At 40.8% G+C, this 20,567-nt stretch overlaps 1 protein-coding gene and 1 long non-coding RNA gene across 12 annotated transcripts in view; one reads left to right on the top strand and one right to left on the bottom strand.

Moving 5' to 3' along the window:
* ATXN2 (ataxin 2) overlaps window positions 1-18,749 on the bottom strand; it is a 109,795-nt gene extending 91,046 nt beyond the window's left edge. For 4 of the 11 annotated variants that reach the window (XM_079149495.1, XM_079149503.1, XM_079149496.1 and 1 more), the window contains exon 1: window positions 18,241-18,748. In XM_079149495.1, coding sequence (XP_079005621.1) covers window positions 18,241-18,443 — 203 coding nt within the window. In that variant the 5' untranslated portion in view covers window positions 18,444-18,748. Of the gene's footprint in view, window positions 1-1,340; window positions 1,864-18,240 lie in introns of those variants that run through there. The other 7 variants (XM_079149497.1, XM_079149499.1, XM_079149498.1 and 4 more) reach the window with 4 other exon arrangements.
* Window positions 1,340-15,574, top strand: LOC306667213. The gene is made up of 2 exons (XR_013765481.1): window positions 1,340-1,411; window positions 12,555-15,574. It is a non-coding gene; the product is annotated as an uncharacterized lncRNA (long non-coding RNA).
* Window positions 18,750-20,567: the final 1,818 nt, after the last annotated feature.

Raw genomic sequence — 20,567 nt, 5'->3', positions numbered from 1 at the left:
AAAAAAAAGCTCTTTCTTCCATATAGTCATGGCTGAATTATCTTGTCACTAAGGTTTCAACTTATAAGTTACCAGCTCAGGGTATATTCCGGGGATACAGCTCAGTTGGTAGAGTCCTTGCCTCGCAAGAACTAAGGCCCTGGGTTCAATCCCCAGTACCGTGAAACACAACAAAAAAAAGTTATCAGCTCAAAGACACCTTCCCTGACTACCCATCTAAAGTAGCTCCCTAACAACTATTTTATTGCTATTTTAATACTTAAGTAATTAATATTTAGTAAAACATAGCACTTACTATCTCAAATTATCTTGTTATAAGCTCACCTTTTTCCTGTCCCTGCCTATCCCAACACCATCACCACCACCAGAATATAAACTGCATGAGGGCAGACATTTTCAGTCTGTCTTAATCATCACCTATGTCCAGGACTTAATAAGGAATACAACGTAGATGCTATGTACCTAGTTATACACTATTTTTTAGGAAACAACGACAAAGAAAAAAAAGGAAAAAGAAAAAAGAAACTTTGTACTTGTTCGATACAGATACAAATTTTTTTTTGATAGGGATTGAACCCAGGGATACTTAACCACTAAGCCACATCCCCAGCCTTTTTTAGTATTTTATTTAGAGACAGGATCTCACTAAGTTGCCGAGGCTGGCTTTGAACTCTCCTGCCTTAGCCTCCTGAGCTACTGGGATTACAGGTGTGTACCACCATGCTGGCCCCACAATACAAATACAACTAAAATAAGTAAATAATTTCATTTCCACTGCTCAGGGTGGTCTCATGCCATACTTCTGCCTCAGCTTCCCAAGCAGCTGGGACTATGAACATACAAGACCACACTCTGATTCAAATATTTTTGATGCGTGGTCAGTTGAATATGAGGATGCAGACCTGCAGATACAGAGAGCTGACCATACTATGCCTAATCACTTAGATGAGTCATGCTTTTCTTCCATTTCAGGGATGATGATAATGATTATTACTGAAAAGGATAATTCTATAACTAATATTTACTAAATAGTTGCTATACTCTAAATTGCTGAACAATTTAAGTATATCATATGAATTATGACAAGTATTGACTAATTCAATTTCTCTGTATATTAAAGAAAAACTACAGCCAGCAAGAAAAGGATAATAAGCCAGGCATGGTAATACAACTTATCCAGATCCTGTCTCAAAATGAAAAATAAAAAGGGCTTGGGATGTAAAGTTCAATTCAAGAAGGTGGGGGTGGGGGAAGAAAAGGAGACTGGAGGAAGAGAGGGAGAAAGAGAAAAAGGAAGAAAAGAAAAATGAGCTAACTAGAAACTGAATCCCAGCTCTTACATTTAAACACTTAGGTGAGTCACACTGCTCTTCCATTTCAGGGATGATGATGATGATGATGATTACTATTAGTAGTAGTATAAAGAAAGGCAAATTCTGTAATTAATACTGAATATTTCCTCATTGATGAGTCAAAGAGGGGTGGCACTAGAGAGTAGGCCCTGACAACCCATATATAGTAAAGCTACAATTTTATATTTTTAGCAAAATGAGGTGGGCAGGCTACTCTAAATTCACACAAAAGCCAGATTAATATAGTGATATAATCATGTAGAATCACTGTTTAAAAACAACTATCATAAAAGCACTAATTTCACTTCTCTGGCAAACTGCTTTAAATTCTGGCCCTATCAATTCCCACTTCCTAGCTCTGTGACTTTTAACCCATGAAGTTCTTTCTGAACTTCAACATTTACAAAATGGGGACAAAAACAGTACCTTCTCAAAAAAGGAAAAAAAAAAGATTTATTTGCTCATAAATTTATGAAAATTAAATGATATTCCATACAAGACAACTTAACAAAAAGATAATAGATATATTTTGCTGTATGTTATATGTATATGCTATATAATATAAAGTGCTAGATACAGCACATTATTAAGAGCTTAACAATTATCAGCTAATATAATCATTTTATCATATTCCAGCACACACTAGTGGAGGCAGCGGGCTCTATGTTAAGTTTTCCTCAAAGGAAAGGATAAGGGCCTTAGTCATGAAGCTGTGCACAATTATATATAACCCTGATGCATCGAAATTCTATGATTGGGGCTGGGGCTCAGCGGTGGAGCGCTCGCCTTGCACATGCGAGGCACTGGGTTTAATTCTTAGCACCACATACAAATAAATAAAATAAAAAATACCCTATTTTAAAAAAAAAAAAAAAAACTCTATGACTCAGGTAAAAAGAATTTTAAGGTTCTACTCCAATGTTATACAAAAGAACTTTCTAAAATGGTAAAGATAAAAAAAAAAAAAATGGTAAAGATATCCTATATCACACTGACCAATATGGTAGCCGCTAGACACAAAAGGCAGTAAACTCTTTAAAATGGTTTATGTGAGGAATTGAAATTTTTACAGTTGACTCAATATTAAATTTGAATAGCTAAATTTGGACAGCAACCACAATAATGTACAGTGCCACTCCTTTGTTTGAATTTCTCCATAGGAAGCTCTCAACACCAAAAATAAATAATAGGAAATATGATCAAAATGGTAAAATGAGGATTCTCTCAGGGGCCAGCCAATGTCAATGAGCCTGTGGCTTGCTTTATATGGTCCAGAGCTCAGAATGTTTGTTTTGGTTTGGGTGTTTTGGGCCATACTGGGGATTGAACCCAAGGGCTAGCACATGATAGGCAAGCACTCTACCACTGTGCTACACCCCTGCCCTTTCTAAATTTTGAGATAGGGTGTAGCAAAACTAACCAAGCTGGTCTCTGGGGCTGTGGCTCAGTGGTAGAGCACTTGCCTTGAATGTGCAAGGCGCTGGGTTCGATCCTCAGCACCACATAAAAATAAAGATGGTGTCCATCTACAACTAAAAAATTAAAAAAAAAAAAAAAAAAAGAACATGATCCTGCTCTGCATGATCACCCAAACCTGTAATCCTAGCTTCTAAGGAGGCTGAGGCAGAAGGATCCCAAATTGAAGCCCAGTCTGGGAAATTTAGCAAGACCCTGTCTCAAAAGAAGGAAAGGTGGCACTGGGAATGTAGTTCAGTGGTAGAGCACTTGCCTACCACTGAACTACACTAGGGCACTAGGCCCTAGGTTCAATCCTCAAAAGGATGGGGAGATGATGGGGGAATAATCCCAACGTTCCTTAACTCCTTCACACCTTTTCTTCTCACATATACTTTTCCAGAGATCCTAATACAATAATAGTATGTCATTCTATCTCTTAGACCCTTTCTAGCTGCAATGAATTTTAACAGGTCATTTAACCTCTCTGGGCAGATTATCCCAGAGCTGTGTAATAATTACATTATACACACACACACACACACACCCCCTAGAAACAGATTCACAGAGGAATCAACTCCATACGTTTCCTTTTCAATCATGACCCTAATCAAACACTGATTTCTGTGACTAACCAGTGGCTGTTCCTAAAACATTAAAAGGGTTAAGACTGTGGTGGCAGATTCTTAAAGTTCCAGTTAACTAGGGAGGCTGAGGCAGGAGGATCACAAGTTCAAAGCCAGTCAAGGCAACTTAAGACTACCACAAAAAAAAATTTTAAAAGGAATAAGGTCTTAAGCAACATGCTAAACTGTTCATAAAGAGAGGCCTTTTTTTTTTTTTTTTTTGGTACCAGGGATTGAACCCATAAGTACTTTGTCACTGAGCTACATCCCCAGTCGATTTTTTAATTTTGAGGCAGGGTCTCAATAAGTTATTTAGGGCCTTGCTAAATTGCTGAGGCTGGTCTTGAACTTGCCATCCTGCCTCAGACTCCTAAATCACTGAGATTACAGATTTGCACCACCAGCCCGACCCAGGACCTGTCTTTAAATGAAAATTGTTTTTCCACCTCATCTAAGAAAACGCCTTCCAACATTTTATAATACAGAAATTAATTATTAGCTCCTGAAACACTTCAGTATTAATGAGGTAGAAGGGGGGTAGTATGAAGTTTCTGCTGTCTACACCAGCAGAAAGGAAAGATCTTTGTTTTTAATATATTTTTAGTTGTTAATGGATTTTTTTTAAAAGTTGTAGATGGACACAATACCTTTATTTTATTTATTTATTTTATGTGGTGCTAAGGATTGAACCCAGTGCCTCACATATGCCAGGCAAGCACTCTACCACTGAGCCACAACTCCAGTCCCAGGAAAAATCTTATCTAGCTTGTTTACTACTGTATCCTTGAGCCTGACAAACAGAAGGTACTTCAGAAAAAGTCTTAAACAAGTTTAGCTTATGGTATGTGAGTAATGAAACAAATACACAAAGTTATAGTCTACTTGTCCCTGCCCTCAAGATGTTCTACACCCAAAAAGATGAAGACAAGTACTTACAAGTGAGTTAGAACTCAAATAGGTTCTCATCGCCAAAGATAAAATACTAATGGCAAATAAGCACATAGAAAGATTGATCAATATTAGGAACCAGAAAAACACACATTTAATCATAATACCACTATACACCCAGTAGCATATCGCAAAATAAAGACTAATATACTAAGTGCTGACAAGGAATTGGAACAGAAATCTCATATACTGCTGAGGAGAATGCAAATATAGTATAGTCTTTTTCTTTTTTTTTTTTTTTGCAGTTATTAGAGATCAAACCCAGGACCTCTGTATGCTAAGTAAGCACTCTACCATCAAGCAACATCCTCAGCCCAGCAATTACTTTTAAAATTATAGACTTGCCACATACCCCAGCATTCCCATTTCTATATATTTAGCCAAGAGAAATGAAACTGTAAGTTCACGAAACCTGTACATAAATATAGCAGCTTTATTCATAACCAAAATCTGCTAATAAGGCAAAACTACCAACAACTCAAGTGTCTATCACTTGATGAAAAAACTGGTAAATACATATAATGAAATACTACTCAAAAAGGAAAAAAAAGGGAGGCAGAAACTACTGTTACATGCAATAACACAAATCAATCTCTAAGCATTATCCTATGCATGTACAAGTTAGGCATAAAAGGCTGTAAGCTGTATGATTCCATGACATTCCGAAAAAGACAAAACTACAGAGTAAGAATGGGAAATAAATCACTAAATGCCAGGGTTGGGGAAAGCAGATTCACTGAAGAAAAATACAAAAAACATGTTAGGAGGCTGGGATGTAGCTCAATGGCAGAGTGCTTGCCTAGCATGTGTGAGGCACTGGGTTCAATCCTCAGCACCACCTCAGCACCACATAAAAATAAACAAAATTAAGGTACTGTATCTACTAAAAATATATATATGTTTAAAAAAAAAAACAATATAGTTGGTGCAGTGACGCACACCTGTAATACCTGCAGCTCAGGAGGCTGAGGCAGGAGAAACTCAAGTTCAAAGCCAGCCTCAGCAACTCAGGGAGGTCCCTGTCTCAAAATAAATAAATAAATAAAAAGGGTTAGGGATGTAGTTCAGTGGTTAAGCACCCATGGTACCAAAAATCCCAAGTACCAAAAAAAAAAAAAAAAAAAAAATTACACTCCAAAGGGTAAATTTTACTTTATGTAATTAGATCTCAGTACACCTAAAATATAACATTCCAGAGAAAGAATATCTTAACTTGAGCTAAATCACAGTGCAGTAAACAATAAGAAAAAAGTCTCCTCTGCATATTCATTTTTTCCTAGTCCCAAGGTGAACAGTTTTGAATATGCTGTTGGGACATCATTCCACAAAACTCAATCTAACATTTTTTAAAAATATTTTTAGGTGTTCATGGAAACAATACCTTCATCTTATTTATTTTTATGCGGTGCTGAGGATGGAGCTCCACCACTGAGCTACAACCCCAGTCCCATTTTTTTTTTTTTTGATCTGGGGATCAAACCCAGGGGTGCTTTATCAAACTGAGCCACACTTCAGTGCCACCCCCCCTTTTTGGGGGGGCAGGGGATGTTACTGGGGCAATTAACCACTGAGACACATCCCCAGCCAGTTTTATATTTTTTTATTGTGAGATAAGGTCTACAGCTTAGGGCTTTGCTAAGTTGCCAAGGTGGCCTCAAACTTGTGATCCTTCTGCCTCAGCCTCCAAAGTCATTAGGATTACAGGCATGTGCTGCCACACCCCAGTTTAAAAATCTGTCACTGAAGACTCCCGTTAGCCCCTACATCTAATGAACTTATGAACCTGCAGCACTGTGTATAGGCCTTGACAAGCTTCAGCAATAGCATTTTAACTACATTTAGTCTTCTTCCAAATCAAATCCGTCATTTCTACCATGATTAAATGTTTTCTTCTGATGCATTATCAATACTCACTACTGCTACTCTTGAATATGAAAGCTTTAACAATAATCTAAGTTCAAGCATAGTAAACACATAGATTTTAAAGATGACAGCAATGATTGTGAAATTTGACCATGAACAAAAACAAAACAAAACAAAAAAAAGTCACCTGTTAGTGGCTGTTTGGAGTGTTTAACTGCTCCTAGCTCAGAGTTAATCCTAAACTGAAAGTTTCCAAGGAGAAGAGCTGCTGCACTTAAACACAAGACACTGTGTATTGAATGCCACGTGAACAATACCTTCCATAAGTTTCAAGAACAGAGGAAAAAAATCACATTTTTCAATGGTAAGACAGTAAGCAAGAGAAGACGGGTCAAACCTTTAAAAACTACATTTAAGAGATAAGATAAGCCAGGGGTGATAGTACACACCTGCAATCCCAGCTACTAGAGAGTTAAGGCAGAAGGATTGTGACCAACCTGAGCAACTTAACAAGACCATGTCTCAAAATAAAACAGCCAGGGCTGAGGTTATGGCTCAGCAGTAGAGCACTCACCTAGCATGTGTGAAGCACTGGGTTCAGTCCACAGCACCACATAAAAATAAATAGAAAGGTATCATGTCCACCTGCAACTTAAAAAAAAAAGAGGCCAGGCACGGTGGCACAAGTCTGTAATCCCAGTGATTCAGGAGACTAAAACAGGAAGATTAAAAATTTTGAGACCAGCCAGGAGAGGTGGCACATGCTTGTAATTCCAGCAGACTGGGAGGCTGAGGCGGAAGGATCACAAGTTCAAAGCCAGTCTCAGCAACTTAGCAAGGCACTTAAGCAACTAAGTGAGACCTTGTCTCTAATAAATTTTTATAAAGGGCTAGGGATATGACTCAGTGGTTAAGCCCCTTGGTTCAACTCCCAGTACCATAAAAAAAAAAAAAAAAAAAGGTTTTGAGACGAGCTTCAAGGTTTTGAGACGAGCTTCAGCAATTTAGTGAGTCCTTATGCAATTTACCAAGACCTTGTCTCCAAACAAAAATAGATAAATACAGCTGGGCACAGTGGCACACATCTATAATCCCAACAGCTAGGGAGGCTGAGGCAGGAGGATCACAACTTCAAAAGCCAACCTCAGCAACTTAGCAAAGCCCTAAACAACTGAGCAAGAACTAAAATAAATAAATAAGACTGGGGATGTGGCTCAGTGGTCAAGTACCTCTGGGTTCATTTTCCAGTTCCAAAAAAATAAAAAACAAAACAGGTTGGAGATGATGTAGCTCAGTGATACGGACTGCTAGCCTAGCAAGTGCAAAGCTGTGTTCATTCCCTAGTACTTACTAAATAAATAAATAAATAAATAAATAAAATTAGTCATTGTTTATCAGAAAATAAATTTATTTTTTTTTGGTGGTACCAGGGATTGAACCCAGGGGCACTTTGCAGTACCACTAAATTATATTCCTAGCTCTTTTTAAAAATTTTGAAACACAACCTTGCTAAATAGCCAAGGTTGTCTTCAAACTTAAATCCTCCTGCCCCAGCCTCTCAAACTGAGTATCACGGGTATGTGAAATCACACCCAACTCTTTTTTTTTTTTTTTTTTTTTGGTGTTAAGGATTCCTCACTCACATGCACTCTACAGCTCCAGCTCCTAGAAATTCATATTTAACTGAGCATCCTGTATTTCTGACAACCATAGCCTAGGCATAAATCAAAACATTTCTCCAACCCTTTTACTGCATTTTGGTGTCTCAAATGTAATTAACTATTTTTTAAACTTTTTTAGTTGTTGACAGACCTTCGTTTATTTATATGTGGTGCAGAGAATCAAACCCAGTGCCTAACATATGCTAGGCAAGCCCTGCGCCACAACCCCAGCCCATGTAATAACTACTTTTGACTACATATATGAAAAATTACATTTTAGCCCTACATGGTGGTACACACCTGTAATTCCAGCAACTCAAGAGGCTGAGGCAGGAGGATCACAAGTTCAAGGCCAGCCTCAGTAAGTTAACAAGGACCTAAGCAACTTAGGAAGACCATGTGTCAAAAAATAAAAAAAGGGCTGGTGATGTGGCTCAGTGGTTAAACACCCCTGGGTTCAATCCCCAGTACCATAAAACACATACACGCACACACCAAAAAAAATAAAAAAAAATAATCACGTTTTACAGTGCAGAGTAGTACATACACATTTCTCAAACAGAAGTTTCTTTAAAAACTTACCCTTAATAAAGTAATATTCTATTTTTTTGTTTTTCTAAAAATGCTTTGTCATGACCCACTGATTTCACAACCTACTAAAGGGTCATGACCTGCAGTTTGAAAAATACTTGATATGAAAAACAATTTAACCTTGTCTTTGAGAGTCACCATTATGAACACATTATTTAACTACACTGTCCTATACAATAGTAATGCCTCTGAGGTCTAAGGCACAGAAGTATACACCTAGATATAGTCAAATCTCCCAGGATGATAAAACTTTTTAAGCTCTGGTGTCTGGTTGTTTTTGTTGTATGCTGAGGCTTGAACCGAGGGGTGCTTGACCAGTAAGCTACATCCCCAGGCATTTTCATTTTCTGAGACAGGGTCCCACTAACTTGCTGAGTCTGGCCCTGAACTTGTGATCCTTCTACCTCAGCCTCATTACAGCCATGCACCACTGCACCTGGCTGAATCTGTTTTTTGTAACTCTACAGTCTCATAACTTTCTATCACACTATCATTATTTTTCATTGCTGTCAACGTCTGACTCGAAAAAATTCTATTTTTTACTTACTAGCAATCTACAAATCATAAAAAAAGAATGTGTAAAGTTAAAGCAAATAAGCTCTGAAAGAGACCCTGAAGAATTCCCCATTCTGTAACCTGCAAACTTCAGCACAGAAAACCTTAAGTATTCAATTCCTGATTTCCGAATGTTTTAGGGATGAAAATAGTTAATTGGGCAAAGTCCACAATAAACACTTATGAGACCCCAAACTTTAAAGTCCTTAAAAAAAAAAAAATTTAATTATAATCAAGTAAGGGGCTGGGGGGATAGCTCAGTCGGTGGAGTGCTTGCCTTGTAAGCACAAGGCCCTGGGTTCCATTCCCAGCACCCAAAAAAAAAAAAAAAAATTATAATCAAGTAAAAACTACTAAAAATTTAAGAAGATAAAAAATATTGCTAAGAATTTTTTTTAACAAATGATGTATAAAAGCAGTATGAGAAGTGGCAATAAAATATATTTGACTAGGGACTGGGGATATAGCTTAGTTGGTAGAGTGCTTGCCTTGCCACAAGGCCCTGGGTTCAATCCCCAGCACCAAAAATATATATTTATATTTGACTACTGGCAACACTGTTAAAGCTCTCAAGAAATATCTTCAAGAGGACAAGTTCTAAACCCTTGATAAACTTAACACACATAAGCCATATTCATTAAAAATTACATCAGACAAAGCTCATACCACACACTCAAAGAATCCATTATAGAATGACATTTTATTTAATTCCCAAGATGCAGTATGCTACTAATCATGGCATGAAATTGTTATTTTATAACCACTTGACTCAACTTCAAGGCTTAAATTATAGGCAATCTACATAAGAATCTTTAAAGAGAATTTAAAAATTTCACAAGTACAATCACAAATAATTATCAGCCAATAAAAGCCTAAGGGTAAACACTTGTAATGACCCCGATTTGTAACAATTCTAAGCCATTAAAAATAATAAAACCAAGGACTTTAACATTTGATTTCATACTACATGTATACAGAATTACATATAAGAACAAAGATAAGGCCCATGTGGTGATACACACCTGTAATCCCTGCAGCTCAGGAGGCTGAGGCAAGAGGATCCCGAGTTCAAAGTCAGTCTCAAAACTTAGTGAGATCCTAAGCAATTCTGCAAGACCATGTCTCTAAATAAAAATTAAACAAAACAAAGCAACTAGACCTCCCTTAGCAAATCAAAGTCAAAGTTACAAAAGCAATCCTGAAGGGAATGGGATGCCTGTAACTGTGTACTCTTCAAAATATATAGCATAATCTTAATTATGTAGGTGTTTATTTTTTTTGTGTGTGTACAAGGGATTGAACCCAGGGACACTTAATCACTGAACCACATCCCCAGTCCATTTTTTTATATTTTGAGACAGGGTCCTGCTAATTGCTGAGGCTGGCTTTGAGCTCATGATCTTCCTGCCTCAGCCTCCCAAACCACTGGGATTACAGGCATGTGCCACAATGCCCAGCATGGCTTGTTTATTTAAGCAAAGGGTTTAATAAAGTTCTATAAAAGTTGCTTTAGTCAAGTTTCCCTAATCTCCTGGACCTCTGAACTGCTCTGATGCTGAATACCCTTAACTGTTCACATCCCACGTGATAAGAGAACAAGGACTTTGGGTTACTTCCCCCAACCTCACCCTCTTTCAGCAGGAAGCAGCTTGGAGATGTCGTCGCCCATTTTTCCACAGAAATGGAATGCATAAATTGACAGTAGGAAAATGGAACAGTGGTCCACTTTATGCTTTGAATATAGCCCTTACCGCTCCGCCACTGCAAAAGTAAAACAAAAGTTTTCCCAGGCTGGGGTTGTGGCTCAGTGGTAGAGAGCGTGTGAGGCACTGAGTTTGATCCTCAGTACCACATTAAAACAAACAAAGGTTTGTTTTTTTTTTTTTTTTTAAGTTTTCCTAATCTCTCAATGTTTAGAGATATTTGTTTTTATCTTATGAATTTGTTACCTCTTCATGCTCTAATATTCTACCATTTTAAAAATATTTTAAACAATTACACATACTTTTGAATTCAAAACCACATGCACCAAACTGAGGATGGGACTCAATGGGAGAGTGCTTGCCTGGCATTTGTGAGGCCCTGGGTCTGACTCCCATCGCTGCAAAAAAATAAAAGTACATCTCATTTTGTTCAATATATGTGTATGTTCACAAAGATTCTGAAATCATGTATGCCAAATTTCTAAAAGTGGCTATCTCAAAAAATAAATAAAAAATAAAAGGTCAGACACATTGGGAATGCCTATAATCTCAGATTGGGAGGCTGAGACAGAAAGATTTCAATTTCAAAGTCAGCCTCAGCAACTTTAGCCCTAAACAAATCCTAAAATAAGATTTGTTTATCCCTAAACAAATTTTAAAAAATAATTTTTAGAAAAAGGTCTGGAAATATGACTCAGTGGATGACCATGCTTGGGTTCAATCCTCACTACCAAAAAAAAAAAAAAGGGATGATGATTATGTGTCATTTTAATTTCCAAGGACTTTTTGTTTCTCTGCAGAAACTTACTTTCCTACAAAGAGTACTTAAAGCACTTGCCTAGCATATTGCAAGGCCCTGAACTAAATTCTTAAGTGGGGGCTAGGAGGTGCCTTAAAACTTCTAATCCTTTTCAAATTATAAATGTGCAAGAGAAAGAACTTCCAACTATAAATGAGGCAGTACTCAAAGACTGTTTTTCAATATTTAACCTCAAGAACAAATCTGTTCTGCACACCTGCTCAAATAGTCTCATCTTGCCTGGCATGGTGGCATATGACTATATTCCCAGCTCCATGAGGGCAGGAATTCAAGTCTACTTTCTTAACCATGTATTCCCAAGTGCCCAGCACAGTACTGGGAATGTAAACAGTACTCAATCGGTGTTTGCTGAATGAATGAATAAATGAGTAAAACTCTTACCACTTTAAATTATTAGGATAGAGCAATAATGATGAGAACATCCTATCAGGAGTCAGAAAGCAACAGGAAAACTATCGTTAAAAGAAAACAGGGCCTGGGGAGATACCTCAGTCGGCAGAGTGCTTGCCTTGCAAGCATGAGGCCCTGGGTTCGATCCCCAGTACTGCAAAAAAAAAAAAAAGAAAAAGAAAGAACACAGTAGCCAGACATGGTAATGCAGGTCTGTAATCCCAGCTACTCGGGAGGCTGAGGAAGGAAGATCACAAGTTCAAAGCCAGGCAGGGCAAATTAGCAAGACTCTATCTCAAAATTTAAAAATAAAGAATAAAAGGTCTGGGGATAAGATTCAGTGGTATAGAGGCCCTGGATCCAATTCCCACAAAAAAACAAATGTTACATGACTATGCACCCAATGACCAAATTACACACACACACACACACACACACATATATATGTGCGTGCATGTGTGTATATATACGTATATGTAAATATACACACACGTAAAAATGTTCAATATGGAATGTTACCTTAAAAAGTTGAAAAAATTATTTTTTCGGTAGAAAACTTTTCAAAAATAACCAAACACATTATGAGCCAGGCGCATACACACCTGATGCACACCTGTAATTCCAACAGCTTGGGAAGCTGAGGCAGGAGGATTTCAAGTTCAAAGTCAGCCTCAGCAACTTATCGAGGCCCAAAGCAACTCAGCAAGGCCCTGTCTCAAGATAAAATATAATAAAGGACTGAGGATGTGGATTAAGCAACCCTGGGTTCAATGCCTGGTACAGAAAACAAAAATAACAACAAAAAACACATTATGAAGGGCTGGGGATGTACATCAGTGGTCAAAGGGCTTGCCTAGTATGTGTCAGGACCTGAGATCAAAAGACAAATTCAAAAGAGAAAAAAAAGCAAATTAAGATATAGCTCAACCATAGCCGAGAATGTGACTCAGTGGTAAAGCACTTGCCTAACCTGGTGAAGCCCTGGGTTCAATATCCAGTATCACCAAAATAACAGCCCAAAAAAAAAAAAAAAAAAAAAAAAAAAAAACACCCACACCTACAGCTCAATCTATTTTCAATCATAAACAATGGTAGTAAAGCTTATGGATTCAAATATCTATGTTATGAATTCTAGATCTAAATGCTACAACCCAAAGACTTGATACCAGTTTCATATTCACCGGGGAGTAAATTTTCTAAGAAAAATCCCCTACTTTTGAAGTCTAACATCTAAAAGTCGACAAAAAAAAAAAAAAAAAATCCTTAAAAAAAAAAGTCAAGCCAGGTATAGTAAATGGCCCACATCTGTAATCCCAGCAACTCTAAGAGGAGGCTAAGGTGGGAGAACTCAAAGTTCCAGGTCAAACTTGGTAACTTCGTGAGACCCTGTCTCAAAATAAAATGCTGGGGCTATAACTCAGTGGTAAAGTACCCCTGGGTTCAATCCCCAGAACCAAACCAAAAAAAGAAGGGGGGGGGGGAGTAGCATTCTACTTTAGTGACTCTTGCTAAACAGACAACTGTAGAGAGACTTCTTAAAAACCTCAGGATGATAACAGGCACAAATGACCCAGATATGCTTCAAAAAATAAAAAAGAAAAAGAAAAAAGAAAGAAAAACAAACAAACAAAAACACGTATTCTCAATTAAAAAGGTACAGCAGCAAGTAGGCCTGCTAGTAAACTCCATTTACATCTCCACTGAAACTGTCACAATCATTTGAAATGGCTACAAAAATAATTTCATTCAAGTTCAACTACTTATATAATATCAAAACTTTTACTAACTAGCCAAAATAGAAAATCATAATTCAAGGAAAAAAATCTAAAACTTTAAAATTCAAAGTAAAACACCCTCTGTGCTATAGTAAAAGCAAGTTCTAACACAGCTGTAACGATTTAGGACCAAAAAAAAAAAAAAAATCAGATCCTTCTTTAAGTTGAAACATATGGCTATTAAATAGCTATGATATGAGTTAACATCCCCTGTGCAAAATTAAAACTGTCTCTCCAATTAGAGAAACACAGAAAATACAAGTTTACATTTAACCAGAATAGGAATACCATGTTGGATCTCATAAATGTTTTCACTGTTACAGAATGCAACCACAGGATTTTTTTTCTTTGAGATAATCAATTTGATGTAAGCTTCTGTCTAATGTTAAAAAGTGTATTATTCTCCAGGTATCTGGAATGAAAACAAAAGCACAAAAGCAAAAAAAAAAAAAAAAAAAAAAAAAAAAGAATGATTCTTTTACTAATAGTCATCTACAGTTTACTCCTAATGACCTTCGAGTCAATTAACTTTTCTGGTCTAACTTCAGATTGGGTACTAACCAAATGGGTATCAAAGGAGTTGATGATGCAGTTTAAGGCTTATAAATAGCAAATGAAGCCAAGGCTAATTAATCAAAACAAAAAAACAAATGGTTAAATATGGGACTTCTTCAAATCTTCATTCAATTGTTACCCTCTTCAATGAAGCTTCCGCTAATCCATTTAAAATTACAACCAATTACCCTTCCCAAACTCCCTTTGCCCTTAATCTGCTTTCCTCTAATCTCAGTCTTCTTTATTACTATACATAGATTGCTAATTTAATGTCGTGTCTGCCTTGTATTAGAATATAAACTTTAGGAAAGCAAACTATCTTTGCTTTATTCATGGATATATCAAAAGAACCTACACCTGTCTTGTGCACAGATGTAAAAAAGTTTGTGTTTAATGTAGAAGTTTTAGGTCCTTCTAAAAGATATTTAAAGAAATATCTCACTGACATTTAAATAGAAGCATGATGAACACTTGCAACACAAATTCTAAGTTGGAAAGGCTGAAGAAAAAGCAAGCAAAAGCACAAAGCTGAAAATCACTTTTTTTAAAAAGGAGGCTGGGGAGGTAGCCCTGGATTCTCTCCACAGCATCAGAAAAAAAGAGTATTCACACTGAATCCTATACCCAAAGAAATTCCAATGTATTATTTAGAATTGAGAATAAGATAATTGTATTATAAACCCATTAATTTAAAAAACAGGGAAGGAGGGAAGGAAATGTAGAAGAGGAAGAGATAATGGATTAACCAGTGATAATTCTTAATAGTGCCATGAAATTACACAAAATTTACCAAAAATAACTGAGTCGTAGGCTAGCAGTTGATAAACTTTTGGATCAAAGAGGAGGTTAACAACAACAAAAAAGCTTTAGAACAGTTCCCCCTCAGCAACTTCATTACTCAGTAAAGTAACAGCACAATAAATAAACCTCAGTTCTTCGTAAGTATCTTCACATATATTATCTCATTAAATCCTTGGAGGAACAAAATTCAAAATTAAATAACCAGGTAACTAACAAAAGCTCTTAATTTATGTAATGAATGCACTTGACAGCACACACAACTTTTCACTTGAAAACCCTCTCAGTATTTGACAAACTACACAAACTATTCTATAGAAGAGCCACCTTCTGAAGAATAATAAGGCACAGTTAGCAAGCGCCATAAAAATCTTGAAGCCCTTTGACCCAGTAAAACCACTCCTGGGAACTTTCTCTAGGGAAATAATTACACTGAAGCAAAAAGCTATTAGTATAAAAATGTTCACTGCACCACTATCTATCTATAAAAGCAAAAAAAGTGGAAACCCAAAACCCAAGAATAGTAAAGTAGAAATTTCATTTAACAGATTGTTATGGTTGAGTAAAAACCTTTAAATATTTTATAATACAATGTTAAAGGGAAAAAAGCTGACCACAGGTATACACAATCACTACAACTACATAAAAACGATAAGGTAAAAAAGCAAAAATTATTGGACTAAGGTCAAATCATGCTCAAATTTAAGAATCTGGCTGCATTATTCTTTTCTAAGAGAAAATAGCTACTTTCAAATTATGTGATAAAATCAGAATAAATCACCTTTGAAAATCATAAAAATCTATTCACACAAAGTCAGATATAAAATGTTAATCAAGGCAGACTTGAATTTCTGGACTTCAGAGAATATTTTGTCATCTCAAACAAAGCAAACCCAATGCTGCTGTTACTTTCATCCCTGCTCCCTGAACTATATAATTACTGATATACACAAACATAAGTGAAGATATTTTAGAAGTTGTAATGATTTACAAATAACCCAATAAAGTGATTAAAAATCTAAAGCAATCACACTATATTAAAGATCTATAAAGAAAAAAATTTCTGTGAATTACGTGAATCCAATACATTAGACAAAATATCAAAATGACTACAATTTATGCCTCACGTAAAAGAATTAAAAACAAGAATCTAAATTAACCTCCAACTTTTGTGAAGCTTCAAGTAACAGAAAAAGAAAGATCAATGGTACTAAAAATCCAAATATCTTTGATCATTCAATTTCCTCTGGGTCTAATCTTTGTTATAACCTAATTTTAACTTGAAAAAGTCAATCCAACTTAAAAGTCATTCTTTTAATTTTTAATTATGGGACTAAGCTGAACAGATCCCCACAGATTCCTTCCTGACACTTAAGGGAAAGAAAAAATATATCCTTTTCTAGCAAAATCATATGAAAATTTTTTACCAAGTGTCACTGAGAAAGGAAAACTGATATTACAGAATCCTGGATGAACTGATTGGTCAGTTCACTTAATTACTTGGGCTAAGCAGTGTTTGGAGTGCTTGAGATAAGGGGAAACTGGGAGAGTGGGGGTTACAAGTCAAAAACTGTTCTCAGCAGCAAAGTTTCTTAAAAACCAGCTCGATTCACCTTGATAGGTAACTTCTGCTGTAGATGAAAATTCTTTGGAAAGGTCCTGCCGAAAATGTGTTTCAAAACAAAAAACGCTGAATGAAAAATCCCCGTATCCCACCCTGCAAAACCCTGGATGTCTATTTAAGGAGGACGCTGGTCAATGGCCCTGCTAACCAGGCCTAGGCCTGAGGGAGGCACAGTAGTGCCTGCAACACGGATGGACTCTCAGAGCACAGAGGAAATGGACTTGCGTGCCCTTGGTGAGCTCTGGCGGCACTCCCCAAGTTAAGGACACCAGCCACAAAGGAATGGAGTCTATTGGCATTTGCTTCGTTTGAACACTAAGCATTTTCTTAGTTCGTGAAATACGAACTGACAACCACCCCCCACCCCCAACAGGCCTACCGCAAACACACCCTTAAGAGTCAAATCCTGTTAGCCGGGACAACACCGAGCCTCCAGCTTCTACCACAAACCTGGGGCATGGGGAGGGAAGAGCGGGCAAGAACGCAAGTAAACTCCCCATTTCTGCCTTCGGGAACCCCCAACACGTCCCAGGCTGCAAATCCTCTCCCCAGAAATTGGATAAACACTGGGTCCGGGGCTGGGGGGAAATGCGCGGCTTGTCGCCTCCAGGCTGCCCCAGCCCCAGCCCCCGAGGTCGGCCCTCGCCCACCACTCCCCAAAGGCACCTTCCCCTCCGCGGCCACGAACGGCAATGCGGATCGGCCACCGCCCGCGCGCGCCAGAGACCTTGCGGGGGAAGGCGGGAGCCGGGAGGGGGCCGGCACTCCCCACCCCTCCCTCAGGTGCGGGAGGGCGGAACGCTGCGGGAGTCTGCACCGGGCCCCCGGCGGCAGGGTTCTGGAGCCCCGCCGCTGCCTTAGGTTTAAAGGGAGGAGGGTGCGGGAGGCCGCTGCCCACCCACCTCGCCCCGTCCTTCCATTTTCTCCAGGACAGGGAAGGGGAAGGTTGAGGACGAGACAGACCCTAACGATTCCGGAGGAGCCCGGTGGCTGCCCCCCGAGCAGGGAAGGGGACGCTGCCCGAACTCCCCCCTCCCTCGATGTTCCCCCACCGGGAAGGAGGCATGTTTCTGCAGACGGAGCGAAGACCTAAAGACCCCGCGATGTTCATTTTTAAGATGGGGGTGGAGTCGCTGCACATGCATCCCCCAACTCGGGGCAGGGAAAGCTTAAAGGAGGTGGAACAGAGGCTGACAATCGCCGAGACCCGCGAACCCCTTCCTAACACTCAAATGGGGAGGGGGGGGCTCCCTGGTCCCTCCATCTTGACCGCTCGGAGGGGGAGGGGCTGTTGCACAGGCTGGACGGGTACCGATAATCCCGGCAGGATCCGGCGGCGCCCCCCGACCCCAGCCCCGGGACTGCAGACCCGGGCGGGGACCCCACCCCGGCTGCGGGCCCCCAGCCCATCCCCCCAGCCGGCCGGTCACGGGGCGGGGACGGCGGTGTGGGCCGCGGGGGAGGGGACGCGAGGCCCGGTTCGTTCAGGCCGGGAACGGAGGGGGCTGGGGCGCAGACACCCACCTGCCCAGGCCCGGCCGCCCGCCGCCTGCGCCGGCTGCGGCAGCGGAGGAGGAGGAAGCCGCGGCCGAGGACGCCGAGACTGAGGACGAGGACGGCGGCGCGGCAGCGGGCGACGTGAGAAGGCCGCCGCCTCCGGGCTTGCGGGCACTGGCGGCCGCGGGCGGCTGCTGCTGCTGCTGCTGTGGCTGGGGCTTCAGCGACATGGTGAGGGGCCCATACACCGGCTCGCACGCCGGGCGGGGACAGCCGGGAGCCGGGCGCGCCGAGGAGACGCCGGAGCGCGGCGGGGACGCGCGGGCGCCGAGCGGGGAGGCGCGGGGTGGCGCGGCCGGACTGGCGAAGGGGAGAAGGAGGACGACGAAGGGGCGGGGAAGCCCGCGGAGACCGAAGAGCCGCTGGGAGCCGGGCCGGGACGCGCCGCCGCCGTTGCCGTTGCTACCAAAACAGTCTGAGGCGGAGGGAGGCGAGCGCGGCGCGTAGGTAGGGGGGCCGGGGCCGCGCGGGGGAGGGGCGGCGGAGGGATACGCGCCCGGGTCCGCGGCATCGCCCCGCCCGCCGCGCCGCGCCGCCCGCGGGAGCGCGCGCCACCCGGGCCATCTGGCTGCAGCGAGGCGGCGAGGCTCAGTGGCCGCCGCGGGCCCCCGAGGAGCTGCGGCCGCCGAGCGCATTGGGGGCCGGGCTCGCTGCGACGCCGGGCGTTGGGGCTGGGTGGGCGCGAAGGTGTAGGTTAGGGACTCTTTACCGGAAGTCGGAAGGGTCGGGCGGAAGCAGAACTTGAGAAGAACCCAGGCCGGGCGGGACACGTGAGGAGCGGGCGCTGCGCTGGGCTGTGTTCGTGGGGGTCGAGTGAGGGCCCGGCGTCGGGCCCTGCCCTCTCGAGGCGGGTCTGCCCTTCGGAGAGGGCGTGTCAGTGTTTGCCGGCGGGGCAGACCTAGCATAGAGGACGCCCGGGGAGTCTCGCTTCCTGCACGAGGTGCCTTCTACGTCCGCAGACTTCTAGGAGAGGACCTCGTCTGCCCCCACCTGATGCAACCTAGAAAATGAACCGCGAGTGTCTTCAGGGCAGGGATGATGTCTTGCTACACGTAAAGCGCCTAGAATGTTACCAGACTCAAGGAATTTGGCAGCCTGTAGTTTTATTGGTACCCCCCAACTCCGGGCACACAGTAGGCCCACCAGTGTTACCGAGCGTCTCGAAGAAGGCGTACATTCTTTCGCTGCCAAAATTTGGAATCGAGCCGCCTCCCGGGGCCACCCCCTTCTTATTAACTTTTCCCCACTTTTTCCACCCAAGCAACACAATAACCCGAAAACTCTTGGATATCTGACCTTGATTTGAACCTGTTTTCCCTCACTTGAACTTTTTTCCTCATTCATGAGACTCAAAAGGAAATGTACATGATTGGTAGAACTATGGATAATGGGGTCTCGCTATGGATAATGGGGGTTTCCCTTTGTAGAAACAGAACAGACATCACAAGAATGTGAACTTCAGACCTTGATCCCTTTAGAAGTTTTATTTTAACTTACACAGCCAGCACAGTAGTCGGTTTTCTAAATGTGTTGCAATTAAACTGGAAGCAAGTCGATACCTTTTTTGTTTTTTTGTTAGCAATGCATCTAGTTGGGGTTTTTTGTTTGTTTTATTTTGGGTTCCAAGGATTGGACTCAGGCGCTTAACCCCTGAGCCACATCCGCAGCTCTTTTTATTTTGAAACGGCCTCTCCTAAGTTGCTTAGGGCCTCTCTTAGGTACTGAGGCAAGCCTTCAATTTATGATCCTCCTGCCTCAGCCTCCCAAGCTGCTGGGATTACAGACGTGCGCCACCGAACCGGCAATACATCTAGTTTTTTAAGGAAATGATAAGGGGGGATAAACGCCCCTAATTACCCATAATCTGCTCAGATTGTCCACATGAAGGGTAAAGACCTGGGAAAACTTGGTGAATGATTAAACCAGAAGCCTACAGTAGCCTAATTGAAATTAAATTACATTAATTTACTAGTCTAGGCAAAAATAGTTCTTGTACTTAGCAAACACTTGGAAAGTAAGATATCTGAAATCAGACTTCCTGGTTAAGTTAAAAAGATTGAGGAGGGGACTGGGATTGTGGCTCAGTGGTAGTGTTTGCCTAGCATGTGTGAGGCACCATCCTCAGCACCACATATAAATAAATGAATAAAATAAAGGTCTGTCAACATCTTTTTAAAAAGTTGATAAATGAAAAGGAGGACTTCAAGACAAAGAAAGATTGAGGAGGAAATGTAATATTCCTTTAAACTCACAGTTGCAAGCCTCTTTAAAAATTAACTCAAAGGGGCTAGGGT

Source organism: Sciurus vulgaris, assembly GCF_902686455.1.
Source record: "Sciurus vulgaris genome assembly, chromosome: 8".
NCBI classification, from domain to species: Eukaryota; Metazoa; Chordata; class Mammalia; order Rodentia; family Sciuridae; genus Sciurus; species Sciurus vulgaris.
This window is presented reverse-complemented; position numbering and strand designations above follow the sequence as displayed.